The sequence below is a fragment of the Myripristis murdjan genome, chromosome 5 (genome assembly GCF_902150065.1).
Source record: "Myripristis murdjan chromosome 5, fMyrMur1.1, whole genome shotgun sequence".
NCBI classification, from domain to species: domain Eukaryota; kingdom Metazoa; phylum Chordata; class Actinopteri; order Holocentriformes; family Holocentridae; genus Myripristis; species Myripristis murdjan.
The window spans coordinates 23,033,579-23,058,111 of NC_043984.1; the positions used below are offsets into that span (position 1 = coordinate 23,033,579).

At 40.4% G+C, this 24,533-nt stretch overlaps 4 protein-coding genes across 5 annotated transcripts; 2 read left to right on the forward strand and 2 right to left on the reverse strand.

Moving 5' to 3' along the window:
* Positions 1 to 68: 68 nt before the first annotated feature.
* tmem167b (transmembrane protein 167B) lies at positions 69 to 3,391 on the reverse strand. Its single transcript, XM_030051487.1, has 3 exons — positions 3,234 to 3,391; positions 1,852 to 1,983; positions 69 to 1,285 (listed from the first exon to the last, which is right to left on the reverse strand). Exons 1-3 carry the CDS (start codon positions 3,241 to 3,243, stop codon positions 1,203 to 1,205), a joined length of 225 nt encoding a protein of 74 aa, XP_029907347.1. The 5' UTR covers positions 3,244 to 3,391; the 3' UTR covers positions 69 to 1,202.
* A 1,652-nt stretch (positions 3,392 to 5,043) lies between these two features.
* LOC115359282 (protein FAM107B) lies at positions 5,044 to 7,568 on the forward strand. Its single transcript, XM_030051658.1, has 4 exons — positions 5,044 to 5,047; positions 5,844 to 6,021; positions 6,992 to 7,136; positions 7,315 to 7,568. The coding sequence occupies exons 1-4, from the start codon at positions 5,044 to 5,046 to the stop codon at positions 7,414 to 7,416; spliced, it is 429 nt and encodes a 142-aa protein (XP_029907518.1). The 3' UTR covers positions 7,417 to 7,568.
* Positions 7,569 to 8,120: 552 nt separating this feature from the next.
* On the reverse strand, positions 8,121 to 10,843 carry b3galt6 (UDP-Gal:betaGal beta 1,3-galactosyltransferase polypeptide 6). Its single transcript, XM_030051471.1, has 2 exons — positions 10,536 to 10,843; positions 8,121 to 10,180 (listed from the first exon to the last, which is right to left on the reverse strand). Exons 1-2 carry the CDS (start codon positions 10,541 to 10,543, stop codon positions 9,151 to 9,153), a joined length of 1,038 nt encoding a protein of 345 aa, XP_029907331.1. The 5' UTR covers positions 10,544 to 10,843; the 3' UTR covers positions 8,121 to 9,150.
* A 2,346-nt stretch (positions 10,844 to 13,189) lies between these two features.
* dnajc16l (DnaJ (Hsp40) homolog, subfamily C, member 16 like) lies at positions 13,190 to 24,488 on the forward strand. Of its 2 annotated transcripts, none has more exons than XM_030051448.1 (15): positions 13,190 to 13,659; positions 13,881 to 13,947; positions 14,161 to 14,306; positions 15,158 to 15,333; positions 16,301 to 16,488; positions 16,824 to 16,925; positions 17,611 to 17,769; positions 18,055 to 18,185; positions 19,501 to 19,678; positions 20,391 to 20,573; positions 20,667 to 20,743; positions 20,969 to 21,049; positions 21,360 to 21,449; positions 21,969 to 22,139; positions 22,412 to 24,488. In XM_030051448.1, the coding sequence occupies exons 1-15, from the start codon at positions 13,469 to 13,471 to the stop codon at positions 22,899 to 22,901; spliced, it is 2,430 nt and encodes an 809-aa protein (XP_029907308.1). In that variant the 5' UTR covers positions 13,190 to 13,468; the 3' UTR covers positions 22,902 to 24,488. The 2 variants fall into 2 exon arrangements, with proteins under 2 accessions (XP_029907308.1, XP_029907307.1); XM_030051447.1 differs by having other exon boundaries at positions 16,301 to 16,485; positions 16,821 to 16,925.
* The last annotated feature ends 45 nt before the right edge of the window (positions 24,489 to 24,533 follow it).

A 24,533-nucleotide genomic window follows, 5' to 3' on the forward strand; every position in this document is an offset into this window, starting at 1 on the left:
CAAATAAGAAATCTACTGCATGTCACCTAACATCTATTATTTCAAGTAAAAAAAAGACCACAAACACAGACCTTGTGTCATTAATTCTTTACTGGAAAACAAATCACCCAACCCCACCCCCAAAAAAACACCACATAACTTTCTTCTCTGCGTATCGTTATAAAAAAATAAGGTGACAGTTTGGGACTCGTCTATAATCCTTTTACTTCATTATAAAGTCAGAGTTTAACAGTGTTTGATTTAAGATGGCATGACGAGCATCACACCTGTTTGGCAATACGGTTAAATCTTCAGGCAGGTCAGATACAATTATCCAATTCCACATGTAATTCGTTTAGATATGCTTCTAAAAATTGTCGTCATCTTCTCTGTGCAGCACCGTGCAATGTTGACAGAATTTTTTTGAAGTGACATACACTGACCGATCTGTTATGCTAAAAACAAATGTCACATGGTACAGAGTTGGATGCATTGTGTAGGGTAAATACAGTGTTCCCCAGTGTAGTGTGCATTTCAACCCGAAAACAAAAATACAAGACTCCAGGAGGCCTAACAGTACTGTTAAGAAAGGGTAAAAGATCCAAAAAGAGTAAAATATTAAGTATACGCAAGAACAGTTTCATATATTAGCTTTGTTTCTCTCCTTCCCTCCTTGAGTGAAGGAAATGGATACAGGAAAAACAGCATAGTTGGGACCAAGCAGAATTGATCACTTTTAGTCTGACTGCACTTATCCTCTGTGCCGTAAACCTCTCTTGGTCATAGTTTTTCAAATATATACAGCTAGGTTATTCTTAGATTTTATGCAGGAATAAGGTACAATGAAAATCTTACACCTTCCACTTCGTCCTTCAGTATAAATTATCATGGGGAGGTGTAGAGACAACAAAAAAATGTTACCCAGCAATAAAATTACACCAAGTGACCCCAATGATTTCTCTCCTCTATCACATTGGTAAGGTAAATTCAGGATGACCTGCATGTCTGTGGTGCACAGACATGAGAGGAAAGGAGAAGTCATTAACCCAGTCACCACAGGGGGGCAGCACTGGCTTGTCTGTCAAATGGGTCCGCCAGGCCACAGGGCTTCATCGGTCACATAATCCAAGAAGTGTCCACAACAAGGATTAACACACGACCATTCAGGTGAGTCCGTCCCCAGCCTGCATCCATCCAGTCTTTTCCAGTCCAGTCTGATGCTCTCATTTTAAGAACACCAAGTAGAACGCCATCGCCAGGCAAGATACCGCCACAGCAATGTGAAGCCGTGTCCCGATTACTGCGGCTAAGAAAAAGAGACGCAGATGAAGACAGTCAGTAAAAAAAAAAAACCTACAGATAAAATGACAAACATGCACAACAAGAAGAGAAACACATACTATGTCAACAAATATCTACCATTCATTTGAGTATGATTAAGAAGGAACTGGCACTCCCAAAGCCAGAAACCAAAAATCCGGCTTAAACACGAAGCTCAAAGCTGACTTTCACAAGTCAGATACAAGTTGGATCATTTTTATGAGGTACAGGATTATCTATTTTGTAACCCAATACATATATAAGCACCTCGGACAATCCCTTTAGATGCACTTAAAAGATATTTTTCCCATCTTTCACTACCCGTGGAGCATTTCCAGATGTCATATTTTCATGACACCACATGTTCATGGATAAATCCTTTGGTTTCTGGTATTGAGAGAGCAATTCAGTCTCATACATGTTGATTATTGTCCTATAACATAGTGATAAAATATGAATTCTTAAACTGAGAGGTATTCCCTTACATGCATTACATGTTTAAGTCATAGCCATGAGCCAAATGAACCAAATATTAAAACACATTATGCTTACCTTTGTAGAAGACGCCCCACACCCCCTTCTTCTCAGAGAGTAGCCAACTGTTGAGGCGAGGCACCTTTTTGAGGTATGCACACGTGCAGATGAACAGCAGCCCAAAAACCAGGATGCCATCAAAAGAGTACACTACAGGAAAAGAAAGAGAAGTAGATAGATAGATAGATAGATAGATAGATACTTTATTCATCCCGAAGGAAATTCGAAGTTTTTCAGCAGTATCCACAGATTACAGATTAAATAAATAAAAAAAAAATAAAGAAAAAGATCTAAGTACAACAGAATAAGATCTAAGTACAACCCTGTGTGCAAAAAGCAATGTGCAAAAAACCATGTGCATAGGTGTATAAAATGTGCATAGATGTAGGTCAATGTGTAAATTTAGAAGAAATATACAGTATACACAGATGATAAATAGCAGTAAGCAATATAAACACTATAAACAAGGAATATAAAAAAATAGAAATATGAACAATTTAAACAGAAGTATGAACAAAGTATAGCATCATTTGATCTACCCTCAGCTTCCTTCAAATAAACCCAATGCCCAGCATCCTGCAAGTTGTCAATAAACAGTTTCAGATTTATGAATCGAAAGCACTTCAACTACCCTACCCTGATTAATACCAGACATTTGTTTACTATTTGCATAATCTTACATCATACAATTTATCAGGATTTCTCTTATTTCACAAATGCAGTTTGTTTGAGGGGATGACTATAGAGTATAGAGTATTTCAGATGCTTTCTATGAATACATGGTGATAGTATTCAAATGCACCTGTCCATAAACTAGGATCAGCAGCTGTGAGTCTGAACATACAGTGTCCTGTGCAAGCTGGGTTGACTGGACATGTCACAGCAGCTAAACACCATCAGCTAGCTAGCAGTAACGTGAACCAACTATGCTAATGTGATCAGACTGGCGACAAATGACATCAGAAGTTATGTATCCGCAAAGTTAGTAGGTCAATAACAAACCACTGCATGCCCGGCCACGTCCGACAGCTTCCTATTGTCGTTTGTTGATTAATGAAACAGTCATCACTGGGAAATATTAACATCAGCTAACGAAAACAGTTAAGCTACCGTTAGCGAGCTATCTTAGTTAAATCAACGGCCAGCGACTTACGACACTCGTAGAAAACAAGTAGCTAACTACTTGAAAACACTAAAGCAGCAAATGTGACCAACAACTGATACGACAGCTTCACATATTGGTTAGCAGGAGCCAGTCTTGCTGCTGGCAGACAGTGTGTACCCGGGCCACGTCTACAGCTAGCTGTAGACATGCTAACGACAGCGAGCCAAAGGAGCCGCTGTGTGTCCCTGTTTGCCCCTGACAGCCTCTTAGCTAGCTGCAAAATGCACACACGCACCATTTGTCATATTCGCGGGTTGGTTTCGACGAGCTTATGTGTCTGTTTCTTCCTTTCAATCAGCAATCCATGTTATGTTTCAAAGTGAAGCTAATGCCTCCCTAATTCGCACTCTTCGCAGATCTAGGTTGACATTTCCGGTTTCATCGGCTTTGATTCGTCTTCTTTTACGTGTGATGCTCGCCAGCGTCCTGTTTGTCGCACTACTGACACCTAGTGGATTCTGTGCGAAACAACACAGTGAGGACTCGCAGTACCACACCCTGTAAATATGGGTTTCAAATGGGAGGGTAACACACTTTGTTTACTGAGCACGAGGAAGGATAAAACCCTTCAGGTTAATGCCAAGACTAATAATAACCCATAGAATTAATGTGGCACTTTTAAATGCAGTCTTTAATCTGATTTTTGATGTCAAATGTATATGAAAACATAAACAATGCAGGAAAATGCTTTTATTTTGGGTTGTGATGGGCCAAAAGAGTTGTCCTTTACTACTGAGGCACTTGTAGGTTTTATTCTTTTGAGAACTGAGTGGCATTCTTCATTTTTTAGCAATGGTAAGACACCTCCATCCACAATGATGAGAATAATGAGAATACACATCAGTGCACTCAGTGTCACATTTTTTTCAGCAATAAGAACCATACAAATGTGCAAAATATTCTGTATATGTCATCAAAAGCAGATGAAAGTGAATATATGTGGAAGGTGCTCAGCTGTTTATACATTATCTGAATAGGCAATAGGTATAGCCCATTGTCAACCTGTTAATTTGTATATGAGCACATTTTAATTTTCTGACTGTTTTTCCTCACATTGTCATATTATCTTATGTTATATAAAATATATTACATGTTCAATAATTGATCATTTTCTCTTATTTCACACTGCATGCATTTTATATTCTTTTTGTCTGGTTGCTATTTGGCATACACTCTTAGCACTGTAATCCACATATTTTTCATACTTACATTTCTGTTTGATCCACTGTAATGCATAAATTGTGTTTTAGTATATTTTGAGTATTTTTATTTCAATAAGTCTATTAATAAACTTTTTTTCTCTTCTGTTGCTAGCTGATGCTACAATGCACCAGTGTCCCCACAGGGATAGTTTCATCTTACCTTCTATTTTGCTTAGAATAAATAAATGAAAACATGAAATAATACCAACAGGAATTCATCTGCATGTATTGATGAGTTAAACACCAAGTCTGCAATCTGTTTCACTGCTTTCAATGTGTGGCAACCTCGAGACACCAGCTGGGTCCAAGTGAAGGGATGGCAGGGCCATGCTCGATGAACCCTTAAAGAGAATTTAATTTCAACACATGTTCTACCACTCTAATCCTTCCATATGTTATCCCTTCCCTCAGATACAACATATAAGTTTCCCTTGTAGGGGTGCAGAGGAGGGAACAAAGGGTGATAAGACAGTTAATAAGATTTGACCACAGGATTTCAAGGCACACCTGTTCAAGCCTCCCCCTATAACTGCAGCTCGCCCTGCACCCGGAGACGCCAGGTGAGCTCCTGCTGGAACTGCAGCTGACTTTGAGAGACACCGCCTCAGCTACTCTCTGTTCTCTGCGATGCGTCTCTACCAGAACACACAGGTAAAGATGGTCTTGTGCTGTTAGCTGGAGAAGAGGTAAACATAATGTATAGTTCGTACATTTTTTAGTAGTGGTAGTTGATGAAATTTGCCAAAAATCTTAAGAAGTGAAGAAAGAATCATTGGCCTAATGATCAGGCTGGAGTTGTCTGTGCCACAGAAGAATCTAGTCAAAACCAGCTATTAAATAGAGATGGGTGGGGCAATTTCTTTCTTTTTTTTTTCTTGGTGGTGATGGTGTGTGTGGAGGGGTTTCAAATAGCGGGAGATGCACATTAAGCCTTGTGAAGTTTTCCTCTTTATTAAAATGAAAACTGTCTAGCTTAAAATAATATTTAGCAACTTCCACCTGTAAAGTACTCGTGGAACTCGTACAAATTTGAAACACAGCAGTGAGTATTTTTCTTTTTTGTGCAATTGTGTATGAGTGGGAATTTTTATGCTTTGTTTTGTTATGTTATGTTATGCATTTGATGCTTTTATTATACTTATAGATAAGTGATGTTTGTGGGGAATTTTTGGTTATGGAAAGTTAGTAAGTTGCATTAAGTTTGTAATTTAGCTGAAAGTAACCTCCCAGTACTGTTAACTGAGGAAAATTAGATACATAACTTAAACATTTTAAACTGCATTTTCAAAGTGAAATGTATATATGTATGTATATATACCTGTTCTTCACTCAGGTATCAAAGAAAATCACAGAAAATGGGTCTGACTGGAAAGGTAAGATAAAATCAGAATTTTTTGAAACAAAATTTTTAAAGCCAAGCTCATCTTGCTTCCGTGAATCATGACAAATAGTGTTATCTTAGAGCAGGTGCTTTAAAACATTTTCAGCTGAGTTATCATGTGAAAAATAATGTCATTTGTCAGTGATGCATTTTGAGTCCTCATCCATTTCTTTAGAAAGCATTCTCCACATTTCACACGCCACACTTTGTGAACAGATGCACTGGCAAATAGGTTGAAAAGGGTGTGTGATTGTGTGTGCAGGCCTGTGTTCCTATGTGTCATGGAGGCATCACTACCGGATAGTCTCATCATGCTGGCTGACTGAGAATCTGCAGCAGAAGGATGATGATCTCATCAAGCCGAAGAAGCTGCCAAATCCCGTCCTGGAGTCTCACCAACACCGAGCCCTTCATCGAGAGCTGCTGTTCTGCTGCAGACGGTGAGGAAATGCTTAGCTGTGTGCCTACTGCCAGCCAGTACAACCAGGTCATCCCAGATGCATGCACATGCACAGTGTGACATCAGTGAAGGGAGTTTTTCCAGAGGTACTGTACCTTGTGGAGATGAGAGTGCTACATTCAAATGATTCTGTATCGCAGTGCTCTCAGGGAGACTCACTTTGCTTTTGATTGACATGATTGGCTGCATCCTTAAGTGCAATTTGGAGTCTCATTGTGGACACATAGCAAATGATGGTTCCTCTTCCAGTTGGATCGTAATTCAAGGGAGATAATCTGCTGTGGTTGCTGTGGATAGCATGTTTTAATGAGAAGCTTGTCAACTATAATAATTTGTATTGTCTCTACAGCAAAATCTCCAAGAATCATTCACATGCCTTTAACACAGTGCTGTAAGATGGTCTAAAATAGATTAACACAAGTTTTTCACCAACATGCCATAAATTAACTAATACAGACCCATATGAGTAAGAAAGGCATGCCAACTGAAATCAGAAAGCAGAGCCCAGCAATATTTTCCCATTTTTGTTGTCTAATACTTCAGAGGAGCCTCTTATCCTCACTTGGGCTTGCCTGATCCAGCTAACCGTGACCCACCTAACTGTGATGTGCACAGGGATAAGCAGTGTGCTTAAGGTGGTGTTTAATGCCCACAGAGTTACAGGCACAACACATTTGCAGAGATCAGTAGTAATCTCTCAACAGGGGGCTGAGTGATCTCACTATCTAATGTCTGGTGAAAACAACAGCCATGATATAATACTGTGCACTCTCGTAATCTACCCTTTCAGCTACTAACTGTGCACTCCCATTTTTTTCAATACCTCCTGTCAAAAATGTACACCAGTGAAGTGTGTGCCCTTAATTACGATTATGTCCCTTCAAAGCTGCCCACATTTTTCTAGTAGTCCATCCCTATATCAGTTGTTTTGTGTCCATGTGTGACCCCAGAGGTCTACTGCCCAGACAAAAGCCCGAGCTGCTAAATGTGCTGGAACACAGGCAGAGGCAGCAACAGAAGCAAAGAGAACGAGCCCTCCGGACCCCCTCCGACCTGGAGCTGAAGCTACGCAAAAGGCAGCAGAAAATACAAGTGGTAAGTGAGCCCAGGGGTATAACTGAGACCAAAGATGAAAAACTGCAAAACCTGGGGAAGAGAGAATGTGAAATGGCCTCATTTATTTTTTTGAGCCAGTAAGCAAATCTGTGGATATTTCTGGATGTAGACTCTTCAAGAATCATATCCTAACACCGAGATTTGTCCTGTCTTGCAGTATGAGTTGGAGGAGCTGAAGAGGAATGAAAAGCTGAGGAATCAACCAGAATTTGTTCGTGTGAGAGGAAGCCTGAAGCACATCCAGATTGTTCATCAGTGAAAACCAGAACAAAAAGGCAACAAATCAGTTCCCTTAGACTGTGTAGCATGTGCAGACGGATGTGAGAAGCTGCTGTGTTGGTTAATAAACAGGAGGATCAACTTTAACAACTGGAGACCATCACACACAAGCACAGCACCCATCGTAGCTAAAATCTGAGATCAATCTACCATTTGCTCAAGTGATTACATGTTGCTGGTTTTCCTCCTCTTTCTGCAGGAAAAAAAAAAGAATAAGATATTGGCATAACCAGCATGCTTCACCGCTGTATTAACAGAATGCTGTCCAAAAGAGGGTGGGTAACGCAATCAGCAGCCTCATAGTTTGGCACTATGATCATCCTGCTTGATTACAAAATCAAACATTTCAAATCTTCCTTTAAGATCTTACAGGGGTTTACAGTTTGCACTATGGTAGGTATAAAGCCATCAAAGCAAAAAACACTTTTTTTTTTATCATCATGACCATTCCTACATCATCATATAGTTATCAAAAGGTTAGCCATTTCATTGTTCAATGTTGTCAAAAATTATATTTTTGTGTAATACTGCCTTTTGCAAACCATTGTGACAAAAAATGTAAATGTCTTTCCAGGATTTTAACAATTAATATACATAAAATGTGCAGCTAGATACTGAATATGGAAATCTGTTGAGCATCAAAGCACTCCTATATTCATTCAGACAAAGAAAAAACAAGTTGTGGAGAATACATTAAAAAACATTTAATAAAACATCCAGGCAGGCTGACCATTTTGGAAACAAAACTCAGGTTGTGTGGGATTCAAACTGCTAGAGAAAACAGTGACAAAACAGTCATGTCATTAATGCACGACAAAACTTATAGCAGCAGTCATAAAAACAAGCATGGAGGCGGCTCTTTTTTGCAGCATTCCGCAATATTCAACCAGATCTCCAACAACCCCTCCCTCCCAGTCAACGCTGCAAACAACTCAAGGTTTTGGGACACAGCTTTTGACACTGAAGGGTGAGTTCAGGCTGGAGAGCTCAACGTTGGAAAGAAAACAATTCATTAGACAATTGTTTTTGGACATTAAAATTACATTGCTTGTTGAAAAAAGTGACCAAGTGCCAGCTGGTATTCTATATCAAGTGTTGACTGTTGCCTTGTTAATGTATCATCACAGATCCTGTAGAGGATCCAATAGAAGGAACAAGACCTGGAACATGGCACATTCAACCATGTTCTAATACACATTTAGTGTAACTCCAAACACATTAAACTTTCTGTATCACTGATAGTAAACAAAGGTGTTACATTAATAATGATCATTTCTTGTCCATTCCCTCTGTAAATGGAGTGCTACTTTCCGAAAAATGTTTATACAATAAAATTTAACTCACAAGTAGCAAACGTGTCCGCTGTGCTTCTGTTCGGCTGTAATACCAGTGTGTTTTCTGCACTTCTGCAATAAATTAACAATAAATAAAATATGACAAAAATGTAGCTGTCACAAAACAAACGTCGACATCATAGCATGGTGAGAACCTATTAGTGTTTCCCTCCATTATCTACCTCAGAACTCACTGAAATCACCATTACACACATCTGAGTTTCTGAGAATGTTTAGCTACGAGTATGATAGCAGAAGCACAGATGGAGATGTGGAGCAGGCCATCAACATGGTAGACTGAGGGTAGGGAAAGCACTGACATGACAACGGGTCCAAATAACAAGGCCAAAAGGGTTCAAATGTCAAAAAAGGACAAAATGTTAGGGGATGCCATCCTTCCTCTGGCAACACTGTGAGGGTGGCACACTCCAGTCGTACACGTAGGACAATCGCAGCTTGACTTCTTCCTTGCAGAGCCTGCCGTCCCGCTGCAGAGTTTGATGCTTTTCCAACATGTCCTCCAGGCTCTGCTTATGTGTTACCAAGTATTTGTTGTTGCAGCCACGTGACTTGTACTCTGTGTCAAAGCGTGGGTCATGTGTCCGTCGCACGCCCACTGGTGCCAGCCAGGCACCCAGTGACACGTCCTCGCTCTGCCATATCTTGAAGTAGCCAGTATTTTGGTGCACATAGCGTACCAGGTCAGCCGACAGAATGTAGCCACCGCCCAGCGCGTAGGGCAGGTAGTAGTCGCACAGCTCCCAAGCACTTTCCCGCCATTTCCCAGCTGTTTTCACCCGCCCTCTACCTGAGAAGAAACCCCAGTACAACCGGTTTGGCTCTTTCCCCTTCAGCTCTTCTTTGAGGAGGTCCAAGCGGGCGAAGGTGTCGTCATCTGCTTTGAGGACAAACTTAAAGTCCACATTTTGGTCCAGCCAGGAGTACATGTGCAGCAGCTTCAGCGTTAGGTTCTCGTAAGAGTCCCGCAACTCGGGCAACAAGAGCAGATCTTTGTGACGCCCTTGCTCTGTGTTGAGGTTGAGAAGGTCCTCGTTGGAAAGCCCCTCAGTTCCCACCACAAACATGGCCAGAACATCAGGGTCCCGCTTCGACAGCCATGTGCTGCGGATAATACTCCTGCGCTCTGTGTATTTTGGTCCAGTTGTGATGAGGACCACCAGGAAGGCAGACAGGTCCTTGGATCTGGTGGGAGGGTTGTGGTGCTCTGGATGGGGCTGCAGAGCATGAACACGGGGGGCTAGGCCTGGAAGGTCTGCTTGACCCTGTTTTAGAGTGTCCGAGGTGCATTTGGCCAGGAAGATGAGGACTATGGCAAAGGTGCACACGCTGCCAATTACTAGAGCCGTCTTGTGGCGACACACAAGGCGTAACAGGTTCATGGTGCTGACCCTAGTGTGAAAAACATAAAGAACAGACAGTCAGGGCACACAAGTAAACAAACCACCAACAATCACACACTACAGTACAAGCCAAAAACTATGCACAGGTGCTATTAAAAATTGTGTTTGGTGTCTGTATGTGAATGAGCACTGCAAACAATATTCCGCTTCACATCGTTAGCACCAAACCAGTTATTACAGTACCCTCGCGTTAGCTGCGCACTAAGCACTTCATATTTTTAGCACTGATTGAAAAGCTCTGTCAGTAACGTGTACTTGGCGCAGTGCATAAATATGTCACTGTAATGCTCAAAACACTGATAAAGTCACATCTGGTTCATGAACACAGCTGGTTAAAGAGTTACCTGCTCATGAGATGATGCTTTGTGTGTCAGCCAGTACGGCGGAGGAGGCGGCAGCAGGCTGGCTAAGCTAACGGTGGCTATCGGGCTAACAGCCTTGGCTCACTTTGCAAGCTTGCTACGTTTACAGCCGCGGCCAAAACACATGGCATCCTCATCCTTGACGAAAACAGCCACTGGGTTTCAGCGACCAGGCACAAACAAGCAGGTTAAATCGTTTGTCGAGCCAGCCAGGTGTCGACACACTCATTTTTTTTCAGTCCAGAGTATAAAGACGCAGCTGTGCTTTGGATAATGAGGCGGAAACGGAAATGAAGCCCTGTGGTGAGGGGAACATCAAAATTAGGTAAACGCCACTGATCTGCAATAATAATAACAATCTGATCTATTATTATTATTAGTAGTAGTAGTAGTAGCAGTAGTAGTACTAGTAGTAGTGGCAGTAGTAGTATTAGTAGTTATAAGAGTAGTAGTATATACCCTCAGTGGCCACCTGTACAATAAAAAGCAGTTCAATATGCCATAAATTCTATCTTTTAAGAAAGTTTATAATGTTCAGTTTTTGTTAACATGGCGGAGAAGGCGTAATTTAGTGTGCAGACGTCTTGCACTGGACTACATTATATTGAGAGGTGTTTCTAATTTTTTGTCCTCCCTATTTATATAAAATAGTGGACAGAATAGTAGAAACACCTCAATAAAATGTAGTCCAGTAGGCTACAACAGCACCGCTAACTATGAACTCAATGCCAAACATAGAATTGAATGAACACCTTGATTACTGTGACAAAAAGAAAACCTAAGCATTATAGGCATCAGAAAAGTAAACTTTGAGGCAGAGCAGTTGTATTGAACCGTATTAGATTGTGTAGGTGGGCCTAATAAAGTGGTCACTGAGTGTAGCTCAGTGGAGAATTGACTGTGCTGAACTGATGGCTGACACCTATAAAAATCAGGCTACAGGGACAAGGAGAGTAATTTGGGAAAAAAAAAAAAAAAAAAAAGTCATGGTGTGGATATCCTGTAAGTCAGTACTGTCATATTTGAAAGTGAAGGATCTGAAAAAAATGTCTGCCTTGTTTAGGTGGCTGTATGGACTCAAATGTCCAGTGTATTGTCCCTCCTTAAAATATTTCAAGTTGTAGCATGAGAGTGGTTTGCTCAGCCAAAGCACACACAAAATTCTCACACAATGGTGGTCCCAGATGGCAAAAAGAGGTAAATCTGTTTTAAATCTGAGAACTTCAGTACTGAGAAATTACATAATCGGATGTTAGTAAACACTCCACTACAGGTTCATTTTTATCAACATGGATTTGAGATTTTATTTTTTTGCCAAAGGATACCAAAGCACGGAGAGGAGCAAAAGATCTAAAGATTCATGATATTAAAAACTCACTTCTTGGTCTTTAGTTTGTTTAGAAACAAAAACTCTCCATTCATTTCATATTCAAGACAGTTCAGGATTTCACAGCTCTTAACTTTTTCTATTGATCAGAATGAAAGTTATTTGACCCCAAATCTAGTCTAGAAAAGTCCGACCCTTTCCTGAGGAATTGTGTATGCATTTATAATTGACTGAAATAAATATGGCAGTGTTACAATGTCCAGACAGTGCTGCTTTGTGAATTGCGGACTGCTAAGGACAACAATTGTACAACAGACTTTAATTGCATTGAAAATGAACACCTGCTGTTTGAGTAACAATTAGAGCAAGATTTCTTGAATTGATTGCATGCCTTGTAAATGTAAAGAAACTCAGCAGATGGTGTCTGATGATCTCTGGATATGCAGGAGAACGCGTTTCAGAAGAAATACATTTTGTTTTTTTTTTCACCTGATGATCTGATAAATGATTTGTGTGAAGGAAATGGGAAATAGCTGTTAGAATCTCTCGCCATAAATTGAAGAAAAAGAGAAAAAAGGAAAAAAGAGGCTTCAATATAAAGTCAGCAGATAAAGGAAGCGTGTGTGTGTGTGTGTGTGTGTGTGTGTGTGTGTGTGTGTGTGTGTGTGTGTGTGTGTGTTGGGACGGGGGCTTGGCTTGCCAGCTGTTATTTCGCGCACGCGTGCTGGCTAATAGTCACCAAGGCTCAGCTTTACTGCATAAAGCTCCCGAGAAAAAAGCAGTAACACCGGATTTGGAGAATTTCACCTTCAAAATGAAAGCATATGTATCGCTGCTCTTGCTCACCGATTCATAAGGTCTACATTAACATTGCAAGTTTTATTTCTATATATATATTCTATTCTATAGATATAAATTTTAGACTTTTTTTTTTGACAGCCTATTACATATGCTGTGATGTTGCTTATGCCGGCTGGCTTGACAGGAAAGCCTACTAGAGATGCCATACACCGTTATCTCGCCATAAAATGAAGAAAAAGAGGAAAAAGAGGAAAAAAGGAGAGGTTTCAATAAGAGGGCAGCAGTAAAGGAAGGGTGACACTGCCATGTTTTGTAAATACAGTATTTGTACCATCCCTGTGACATCTTACACAAGACACAACGTTATAAATATAAGCTGAGAAAATTACATTGTGAATTATTACACACTCTTCTTTATTTTCACATTGTTCACTAGTATTATCGTAAACAGCGCTGCAAAACAGGTTCGACGACAAGTATTTTACTTTGAAATCTGTAACAGGAAGTTCTAATTTTGTAGCTAGCTCGCGAGGACGAGCTAACGACTGTAAAAGGAAAAGAAATGGCTAGCATGAGATATTTTGAATGATAGTATGTCGTCTCGTTTACACACTTAGTTTTCAAGAAGCAGGTCGACCCGATCATGTAAGCTCATGTCTTGACGCTGTCCGACTGTCCGTGTTAGTGTAGCTTTGTCACAGTAACAGTTTCTTTACCTGGCAGCTAGTCAGGTTAGCAGGCGTTAGCTCTGCTCGTTGACACTGAGGGAAGAAGAGAGTGGCAAGCAATGATGTTTGGGCGATTACGCCGACATCTTCGGATATCCCCAGTTTTGGTCACCTTTATTCTGTTCGTCTTGTTGGCTGAGCAGTTGGTGAAAGCGTCATCGGAATATGATCCCTACAAGGTCCTCGGTGTCAGCAGGAGTGCCAGTCAAGCAGAAATAAAAAAGGCGTACAAGCATCTTGCCAGGGAATGGTGAGTGACTGACGTGAAGTCCCCACACGCCCCAGGCCATCACATTAGAAAACCCATTAATGTTACATAATGTGCACTTGACGGCAATCCACTGAGGCTAGGTTTACCGCCATGCTTGTCTGATCTACCCATTTCAAGACCTATTTCCCTTTTATTTATTGCAATTTCCTTTTAAAATTGCAGTATAATAAAGTATGGTGCCCTGTGTGTCATTGTTTTAGGCATCCAGATAAGAACAAGGATCCTGGAGCTGAGGACATGTTTATCAAGATTTCAAAGTCTTATGAGGTTGGTGACCTGAATTCAAGCAATTCAGGCACAAGCATTCTGCATCACAAGTTGTCATCATGTAGAGTTTTCCGTTTTCGCCCTGTGCTTTCTCTGATTTCTTTGTTTTTTACTACCATTGGATGCCGCTGATGTACATTCTCTGTCTCTCTTCCACTCTCTCCCACTCGCACACACACACACACACACACACACACACACACACTCATACAGATTCTGTCCAACGAGGAGCGAAGGGCCAACTTTGACCGCTATGGCCAGATGGATGAAAACCAGCCATTTGGCCAGTCACAGCACCAGGGCTTCCGCAGCTTCCACAACAGCTTCTACTTTGATGAGTCTTTCTTCCACTTCCCCAGGTAAATTGAGGTCCATACTCACCTTGATGGGCATGTAGTGTCCACTTGGTGTGATGAGTCAAAGTCAGGAAACAGAGAAATCACTGAGAGAACATTGCCTTCTGTTTTTATTTAGTTTCATCAGGTAATTATAGTCACAATGTGTGAAAACGAAACTGGTAGAAACGGACACATTTAACCAGTTGGTTTAACAGTCGAAAGACAACCAGCTTTTTTTCATGAAGTATTTTTCTGTTTTCTAAATATGTCATAAACAGATGAAGCTAGAGTGGTCCATGTAAATAAAATTTACTTTGTTTCTGTTTTGTTGTGATTGTCATCGTCATGAAGGCTACAGTCTTGTGTTACAAAAACAAGCATATCAGACACATCCACAAATGTAAAAAAAAAATGTCAATTGTTGGGGCGCCCTGGTAGCTCACAAGATAAGAGTATGTACCAGATGTTAATGTTGAGTTCTGATAGCAGCATCCTGGGTTCGAATCTGACCTCAGGCCATTTGCTGCATGTCATCCACTCTCTCTCCCCTGCCTTTCCTGTGTTTAAAAAAAAATGTCCCATGTTCACAATAGGAACAGAAAAATCTGTCAGCTCTCTCAGGCAGTGCACTTTGACAGCATCATACAAATGCAGTTTCTATGATTTCTGGAACTCATAACTTGCAGCCAATAAAAAAAGAGAAAATGTATGTTGGCATTTATTGAGAATACCTCTTCTCAATATATGCACCACAAAGTTTGAGAATAAGTGAACAAACTGGCAAACTGGAGTTATAGACAGTTTTTATAGCAGGTCCTGATAGATCCTGGCTCTGCAAAAGGCTCACTCTCTTATTTAACCTCTTCCTTCAGGTCCAGGGACTTTGCAGACAGCAAGTACCTGCTGCACCACGCACAGTACAACAGTGTTGTGCTGCCAGACAGCCACAGGAGGCCCTATCTAATTAAGGTGACCTCTGAGTGGTGCTTTGCATGCATCCACATTGAACCTGTGTGGAGGGAGACGGTGCAGGAGCTGGAGCCACTGGGTAAGGTTGCTGTTGTTGCATGTTGATGTGGCTGATGAATATGATGATTTTTATAAAAAATATTCTAACCAAATAATAAAGGAGCATCAGCAAACTTTCTTCTTTGTGTTGTGAAAGTAATTAATCAGATTGATACCCAGCATCTGTTCATAGTTTGTTTTATACTTAGTATCAGTAACAGCACTGAAAAAGTGATATTGCTGCATCCTTAGAATTTATGCTTACTAAATATGAATGCATGCTACCAGGTTTTAACCAGATTCGCCCCAAAATTTGCTTAGTAACTTCTACCACTATGTTTGACCTAATAAATAAGTTTCTAGCAAAAAAGATGTTCAAAATAACACTCGATTTCAATATCTTGCAGTCTCTTTTAATGCATATATTGGTTATTTTGGATGGAGTCTACTCTTATCATAATACCCTTTCAAGTTGTTTCAAGACACCATATTAGATTGTCGTCACATCTCATGTCGCTGGGACACAAGTCACTTTCAGGTTCACTCACCACACAATACAGAATCTGTATGCATGTTGTGTACATGTAGACACTTTTCGTTTCATCATTTATTAGACCATGTAGACTTTATGATATGCACACACGTAGAAACATTTTTTTTTATTACATAAGTGAATCAAAATATTTTGATCTTTTTGATTCTGACCATTAGTTCTGTATTGAACAGAAAATGACAACTTTGACAAAGCCAAGTTTTCGAGAGGAATTCAAACATGCAAAATTAGCATCAGGGGTTATCATTTTGTTGAGCTCAAATCCTGATGTGAATGTACTTAATTATCCCACCAGTTAGCATGTCTTCAGGCCAAGCTTAAAGAACCACAACATATTTCTTTTCAGAGGCTTTCTATGTCTCCAGTTTCTGAAGTTTGACTGAAGCTGCTTAGTCTAGACACGGGAGCTTGTGTTTGGCCCTACTGTAACAGTCCGTTTTGACTCTTCTGCCAGGTGTTGGCATCGGCATCGTGGACCTGGGCTATGAACGACGACTGGCCAGCCAGCTGGGGGCCCACCGCGCTCCCTCCATCATTGGGCTAGTCAATGGCAGGGTGACCTTCTTCCACCAGGCTGTTGTACGGGAGCACCTGCGACAGTTTGTTGAAGATCTGCTGCCCCAGAGGCTGGTGGAAAAGGTAACTGGAGCTGTCCTAAATAATATGTGTGCTTTCTTTGATGCCTGACATGTAAAAGTAAGCCAGTAATTTTAATGTATAATGTAATTACTCACTGTAAGACAGCTCTAACACAAAGTTAACTAATCTGAGAAGCGTTTTGCTTTTGGATATAGTTACTGTTAGGATTATGGGCAAACTAAAAGTCATCTAATCACAATTACAGTCACACCACTCGTGCTTAGGGACTTATGTGACACCTATCTTCCAATGTACCAGTCTTACCTAAACAAAAGTATAATGCGATTTTATTTAAAATACATAGTGAACTAAGGTGATTTCCATTGTTCCTCTAGATTACAGATAACAACTACCTGCCTTTTCTGAGTAACTGGCATGTGGAGAATAAGCCTAGTGTCCTCCTGTTTGACCAAGTACCTGTGGTTCCCCTGCTCTACAAGGTGAGCGTTCACATGAACATCCGTCCATACATCTGTCCATACGTCCCATTCTTTTGAAACATGATATCTCAGGAATGCCTTGAAGGAATTTCTTCAAATTTGGCGAAGTCCACTTGTAATCAAGGATGAACTGATTAGATTTTGGTGGTCAAGGTCAAAGTTTTACACAAGTGACTAACAGGATAAAATGGTGAAGTGATAACCTTGTTATATCCGAAAGGTCAAAGGTCAGCTTCTCTGTGAAATTATAATGTTCTGCAAAAACACTTTTCTGGCCATTATTCAACACCATAATTCAGCATTTTCACTTCACTTCCTGTCCCTGGATGACAGCCAGGACAGGGGGCTTCCAGGTCCTCTGGTAGTCCACCACAAGCTCATTGGTTTTGCTGATATTGAGCTTCAAGTGATTATCTTTGCACCATGTGACAAAGCTCTCTATCAGACCTCTGTACTCCTCTGTTGAAATAATCTCTAAGAGAAGTCAGCAATATTCTCACCTTGTTTTTTTTTTTTTTTTTTTTACCCCTTTCCTGTTTGAATCCCTAATAAAAAAAAAAGTAATTTTCACTTTGCACTAAACTCTCTCTCTTTCACACCCATTCTCCCCCACTCTTTTTTTTTTCTTTGTTTGTTTGTTTTGTTTTTGTCCCTGTTTTGCCTTATTTTCTGCTCCACTCTCCAGTTGACTGCCTTTGCCTTCAAAGATTATGTGCGTTTTGGCTACGTGGACCAGGGTGAAACATCAAGCACTCAGCTACTGCGGCAGTTCAACATTAACACATACGCCCCCACCATGCTGCTGTTCAAGGAGAACACAGAAAAGCCTGCTGACATCATCCAGGTACACGCAACTCAGCCAGCAGTCCAGACAACTGCTTTCCTGGTTAAATAATAATCAGCCCCCACCAACTGTGTGAATCTTCATATGTCCTTTAATTAGTCTAATGATATTATGACATGATTAAAATTGGACTTATTTTGTATCCATTGTTCAAGTATAATTTTTCTTTTAGTCAAGTCTGGCTTATTTTAACCTTAGATACCTCAGTGGTCCTAGAATACCTCTCCCCTCTCAAAATTTCCTTTCCTTTCTTCTCTTTACACCCCTTTGTCCTCTTTCTCCCAGGCCAGAGGGATGAAGCGACAAATCATGGATGAGTTTGTATCCAACAACAAGTTCCTGCAGGTGCCGCGGCTGGTCAATCAGCAGCTTTTTGATGAACTGTGTCCCATCAAGCAGTTCCACCGTCGAAGAAAGTAAGAGATTTTATTGGCAGAGTCACAGCTCTTGGTCCTGAACTCGCACTTCAGATAATTAGCCTTCCTCTTGTACTCCCTCCTTTTCTCCCTCTCTCTTGTCCTCTCATAGTCCTTGACTCAAATTAACTGCTTGTGTAGTAGGCCTAGATTAAATGAGGCCTCTCCTGCCTCACTTCCACTTGTCTACTCTCGTGAAATTGGTGTAGAAGAAAAAGGAGAATAAGGTCCCGGTCTAATGGGCCCTTACTTTGACTTGTTAAATGACATTTATGACAGCACTAAGGAGTGGTAAGATAAACATAATAGTAGGAGGTAACCATCAAAGCTAAGTGCAAGGGCATTTGGTTCACTAAGACTACAGCATCAAATTAAAATATTCACACATAAAAGGTTCTACACATACTATTGTGTTGAAGTTAAGAAGGAATAATAATGTCCTGCCAACAACCTTTGAATGATGCCATGTGGTAGAAACAGAAATAATAAAGGCAGATACATTGTAGCATTCTCATGATTCTGCCATATAGGAAACTCCCAGTGATAATTAGCATTCCCACACTGGGCTGGGCAATTTATCAATATTATGATATGAAACTAGATATCATCTTGGATTTTGGATAGCGTAATATCATAATATGGCATTGTCCAGGTTTTAAAAATTGCAGTAAAGAGATGCAATTTTTGAGTTTATTAGGCTGTTAGCTGTTCTACCATTATCCTCTACCTACTTGGTGTTCATATAGGTATTACTAATGATTGTTTATCAATAATGACTAGTATAAATGTGTATAAATATCTTATGAAAGCCCCTATAGTTTTGTCACAATATTGATGTTGAGGTAGTCAGTCAAAGATATTGTGATTTTTTTTTTTTATTTATTTATTTTTTTTTGTCCATATTCTCACAGAGTGAAAAATTTACCAATAGCTAATGAGAGAAGGCTTGAAATGTTCAGATATACTATCCATCTTTTGAGAAAAAAAGTCTGTATACCCACTTTAACATGTACTGAATGATTAACATTAATGGACCGCCAATCTTTGCTCCTGTCACCCTATAAATGATCTTTCCTGTCTATCAGTTTTATCCTTGCCCCAGTCTCAGGCAGAGACACTGACATTTTTTTTCTTAAAAAGTATTTCTTTTGGATTTCTGTTGTTTTTTTTTTAATGGTCACCTTCCGTTATTTTCTAATGAAGGACACCTATTTTCTTTTTTTATGTGCTTCTAATCCATGTTTGAGGTTCAGGAAAAAGCTCTATGTTCCTGCAGTGTTTTCAGCTGAAATATATGAATTAACTGGTTTCCCAGGTACTGTGTGCTGCTGATCACAGGCGAGGATCAAGCCTTTGTTCCAGGCAACAAGGCCTTCCTGGACTTCGCCTCTGCCAACTCCAAAGACGTGCTGCGGTTCGCCTACGTCTACCAGCGCCAGCAGCTGCCCCTCTGTCAGGCACTGTTCCACAACCAGGCCACACTCTCACCTCAGGTCAGTGGCAGAGGCACATGCAGTACACACACATACATAATTAAGCAAACAACTGTTCTCTCAGTGTATATACAGTGTAAACACCCCATGTCTCCGGGTCAAAAATTAACATCGGCTGTAGACAAAAATCCATGGGGGGTGGGGGGGTGGGGGGGGCTATTGAAAAAATAACACTCCATCATCTAAAACAACTACAGCTAAGATAAGCAGCTTAATGAATACAATCTATTACTTCAAGACAAGGCCTAAACAGGCATTGATACCGATGGCACCAAAAAACAAGGACTTTTTTTGTAATTTTTGTTTGATCTACTTTACTGCTTCACTGTCATTTTTACACTGCCCTCTTAGTAAACCTCTTTATTTGTGTTTGAGTCTGTATTTGGCAGTGGATTTCTTATATATATCCATATAGATACAGCTATACACAAAATCACAAACAGGGCCCTAAAATCACATCTAGGGTGTAAATAAAGCATTCAGACAGAAAAATATCTTTCTGCGCTGGATGACAGACAAACTGAGGACAATGTGAATTTAGGGTCATTTTTTTATTTTCCAGAGCATTCAGAAATGGAGACTGATAAATATACCGGATAAACATTAAATGTGCAGAATCTGATATGTGTCATTTTACCAAAAACGTGCATTCTGAGGCTCTGTATCGCCTCAAGTTGCAGTTAAAATGCTATTTAACACCACTGATTGACAGGTGGTGATTCTGGAGAGACGGAGCCAAGCCGGCAAGGTCCTTTACCGCTCTGTGACTGGCGGCTGGAACGGCAGCGAAGAGGATAAGCACCATCTCCACGAACAGCTGGAGCTCCTGCAGAAAGACCCTGCGTACCTGAGCTCAGACACCACCCTGCCAGAGCTCAACAATGAGATGGCCCCTGTAAGTCACTGGCAGACATGCACTCAGCCAGCCAGCAACTGGAACCTTTCTGATGAATCTCATTTGTTTTCTATGTCATTCTCCACTTCCCAGATGTTTCTCATTCAGTGGATGAACGCTGCTTATGATTACATCCTTCAATTATATGACGATTTTCTTTACTCAAACTGGTAAGCCCATGCTTATCTAGGCAGCTTGCACCGATCTCTTGCACCCATCTCCTGTGATTTTTCTGAAATAGTCTTTGTTAATATTAATGAGTGTAAAAATGATGCAGTACTTCGCTTTTCCAAGTCCTTCATTCTGATAGATATTCCTCTTGTATTCTACCTACCATGTTTTGAGATTGGAAAAATGTACCATAAAATTAAGATGTTAAGCTGTCTGTCCTCCAGGCGAGAGATGATGCCCATCCTGTCGCTGATCTTCTCAGCTCTCTTCATCCTCTTCGGCACTGTCATCATTCAGGCCTTCAGGTGAGATAGACACCGCTCTTTTTCAAGTCTGAAATGCTGCATTTACTTAATCATTTACATAAAATATCAGACAAAAAATGTATTTAATCAATAAATACTTAATCATCCTCACTGGATCTACCGTAGAAATTTGTGTTGATGAGACGTGTTTATCTTATTTTTATTTAACCCACCGTGATAATTTCTGGTCCTGAGCCCAGTTGGGAGAAAAGGGTGGCCTGATATTGCCTAAAAGGATTCAGAGCACAGGTTTATTACTTTCATATCTACTAGTATTACATCATGATTTCCTTTCTGTGGCCAATTTCAGTGAGTCCGAGGCAGACAAGCCCCAGAAACAAAAACCAAAGGAAGCACCAAAAACTGAGGATGAAGCGTCCAGTAGAGCCAGTACCTCAAGGTAATCTTGATAACATTCAATTTAAAGTGACTGATGTCTCTGTTATTTATATGTTACCAAATTGGACACACCTCTAAAATCCAAAACATTATTTTACAGATACTTCTCTCACTGTTTGTATTGGCACACTGGAACATTTTGTGATAGCTTAACATAAGTTTATGTATTATTACTGGGTCATTGAGTTTATATTGTTTTTAAGTCTTGGATGACTTGTGTGTTTTGAGTTATGATGTTGAGGAAAATTTGAGAAAACTTTCCAGCTGCAAATCTGTGATATGTATCCACACAGCCACAATTAATGTGCTCAAAACATTTCTCCTGTATTCTTGCCAAGGGAAATAGGCTCAAGATGGTAGTAAAGTATTGTGAAATCCCTCTGGCTTCTACCATCTTTTCTTTCTCAAATTTGCATTTTGACTTTTTGTTTCTTTCCTGCTTGCCCCTGCCTCCCTCTTCTCCCTCTTGCCTTGTGTCCCTTGTTCTTTTCTTCCTGTAACCCACCATCCATCCATACAGCCGTCCTCCTAAGAAGGATTTTGTCGAGGTGACAGAGCTGACGGACATCACCTACACCAGTAACTTGGTCAAGCTGAGGCCTGGCCACATCAATGTTGTCCTGGTGCTCACCGATTCCTCTAAGAATGCCTTGCTCAGAAAGTTTGCAAAGGAGGTTTTCTCTTTCTCCGGGTAAGCTCTTAGGAAGTTTGGCGTCTTAACAAGAAAAATCTGCCTGTACTTTATCAGTTGGAATTATCCATTTTCACGATTTTGCAGTTTTTATAGTTATTATTATTATTATTATTATTTTTTTTTTTTTTACAGAACACTTGATTCTGTGGTGACTTCCAGTCCGTTCATGTTTCAGACTCTGCAAGACAATGTTTATCACATAGTTTTCACTGTTCAGTGCATGTTCTGCTTGTTGGTGTTCTCAACTTTTCTCTGCTACCTATTTTCAGGACTCAGACCCTCCACTTCTCCTTCCTCAATGCTGATAAGCACTCTCACTGGATGCCCTCACTCCTGGCCTCAACCCCGGACGCTGCACAGAACCTGGGCCTTTCAGATGATGATGAGGAGTCCTCGGACTATACCGGCCATGTCCTGGCCCTAAATGGCTACAAGAAGTACTTTTGCCTCTTCAGGCCAGTCTTCACTGGGGACGATCCCAGTGATGCCTCATTTTCCTCTGACGCTTCGTTGTCCTCTGCCAGCAGGAGAAAGTCACGCTCTAGGTCCCGGTCCCAGTCTCGATCCCGGTCCCATTCCAGGGAAGATGGGGCCGGCTCGAAGAGAAGCTCAACCAGGGCCACCAGCCTAGAGGTCCACCACAAGCTTGACAGGCTGGGACTGTGGATGGAGAGGCTGATGGAGGGCACGCTGCCTAGGTTGCGTGTCCCTGCCTGGCCTTCGCTTGATGCAACCATGAACACCTCCACGGAGAGCTGAGGGGAGTGCCACAAGCGTGTGAAAGGGAAAGGGAGAGGTAGCAGTTGTGGTCCTGCTTCCTGAGTAGCTCTTTGGTAAGAAATCTGCAGTGCAGCTTGACAGTTTTTAAATGGTTTCCTACGTTCTCTGCCACACACTTGAACGTATGACATTAAACTGTAGACATCTTGAGTTGCAGGATGTCTGTTTCTCTTTAAGTTAACTTAGAGCAGATTGAAGATTGATGGCTTAGGAAAGAACGCTACCACAGACTTTTAAGATGCACCTTAGATCTAAAGGTAGATCCCCACCTGATACTTGGTACTTTTCCCTTTTCCTGGCACGCACTAGCTTAAATATCATCTTTATTTGAAATATTGGCAGAAGGATTTCTAAACGATGGAGCTTTCTAAGTTATGTTTCTTTCATATACTGTAAGGCTCAGGCTTGTCTAAGACTAACATGAAGCTAATGAAGCTAAGACTGTTAAACAGCTTTTGGAGCCAGCCATGACTTTGTCCTATAGTGTCATAACCTTTTCATGGAAAATTCTGAAAATATCAGATCTTGCCATCGGCTTTCACAGGAAGAGGATTACTAGCATAAAAGGTGTGGAAACTGAACACATTGCACTGACTATATAGGTAAAATTTTTGTTTTTGTAAATTCCAAGGACCCTATTCAATCATACTTGGTTATTGATCGATCTTGTTATTATATATTGTTATTATATTTCTTTTTGCATCGCAAGCATGAAGGCATATATTAAAACATAATAAGCAGCAATATATAGCCTAACTTATATAATTACATTCAGTGTAATATACATTTACACTATAATTATTTTAAAGTTATATGAAATTCCTTTTCACAAAATGCTGTTGATGAGTTGTGATTGAATAGGGTTCTTCTGTCATGTTTTCTAGTGCTGCTGTGGCCTAGTTGTCATACGCAATGTGGCAATTTTTGGCTGTTTTGTTTGGGATTTAAGCATGTGTATTGCCTTGTTTGAAATTCAATAAGGTCAAATACAGGTTTGAGAAGTGACATCCAGAACTTGGAAATTTGCCTTTATATATATGTTCAGTTTGTTTTTTTGTTTGTGGCTGAATTCACTTTTTAATTCAGTGTCTACTGTCTAAATCAGGGATAAATGATGGATAAATTGTACCATGGTCCTGTTGCCCTTTTAAGTCTCTGCCCTTAAAACACTGTAAATGTTATTGCATGGAATAAGTAGACCTAAATTCACTAATAGGTGTATAGTTAAATTACACTGGCAGCTTTACTATTTCTTCCCAAATTATGTGCTTGCAAAAATGCCCCCCTTTATTTTTCAAATTTAATGATTTGCTGCTCACTAAGTTACATTTGCAGTACACTAAAACTTATACACTATAACTTTAACAATCAGTCGGTTTGTGTGTCATTTGAATGTCATTTTTATCTGTATCCCATTGTTGAAGAGAGAGTGCAACTGTTGTGAGAAGAAACTGTTCCTAAAACACAGTTTATTTATGAAAGTATGTAGATAAGCAGTTGCTTTGGTATTTATTTCATTTCGCCTCCATGCTTCTTAAAACTAATAAATATTTTTTAGTCTACAACCACACTGTGTTGCTTTCTCGAGCAATTAGTTTGATACATTTAATG

Coding starts and splice junctions, on each gene's coding strand:
- tmem167b (XM_030051487.1), bottom strand. Junction 1,286..1,851: donor GTGGGGCGTCTTCTACAAAG/GTAAGCATAATG, acceptor TCTTTTTCTTAG/CCGCAGTAATCGGGACACGG.
- LOC115359282 (XM_030051658.1), top strand. Junction 6,022..6,991: donor CTGCTGTTCTGCTGCAGACG/GTGAGGAAATGC, acceptor GTGTGACCCCAG/AGGTCTACTGCCCAGACAAA. Junction 7,137..7,314: donor GGCAGCAGAAAATACAAGTG/GTAAGTGAGCCC, acceptor CCTGTCTTGCAG/TATGAGTTGGAGGAGCTGAA.
- dnajc16l (XM_030051448.1), top strand. CDS start 13,469: ATGATGTTTGGGCGATTACGCCGACATCTTCGGATATCCCCAGTTTTG. Junction 16,926..17,610: donor TGGTTCCCCTGCTCTACAAG/GTGAGCGTTCAC, acceptor TCCACTCTCCAG/TTGACTGCCTTTGCCTTCAA. Junction 20,574..20,666: donor TCAACAATGAGATGGCCCCT/GTAAGTCACTGG, acceptor TCCACTTCCCAG/ATGTTTCTCATTCAGTGGAT.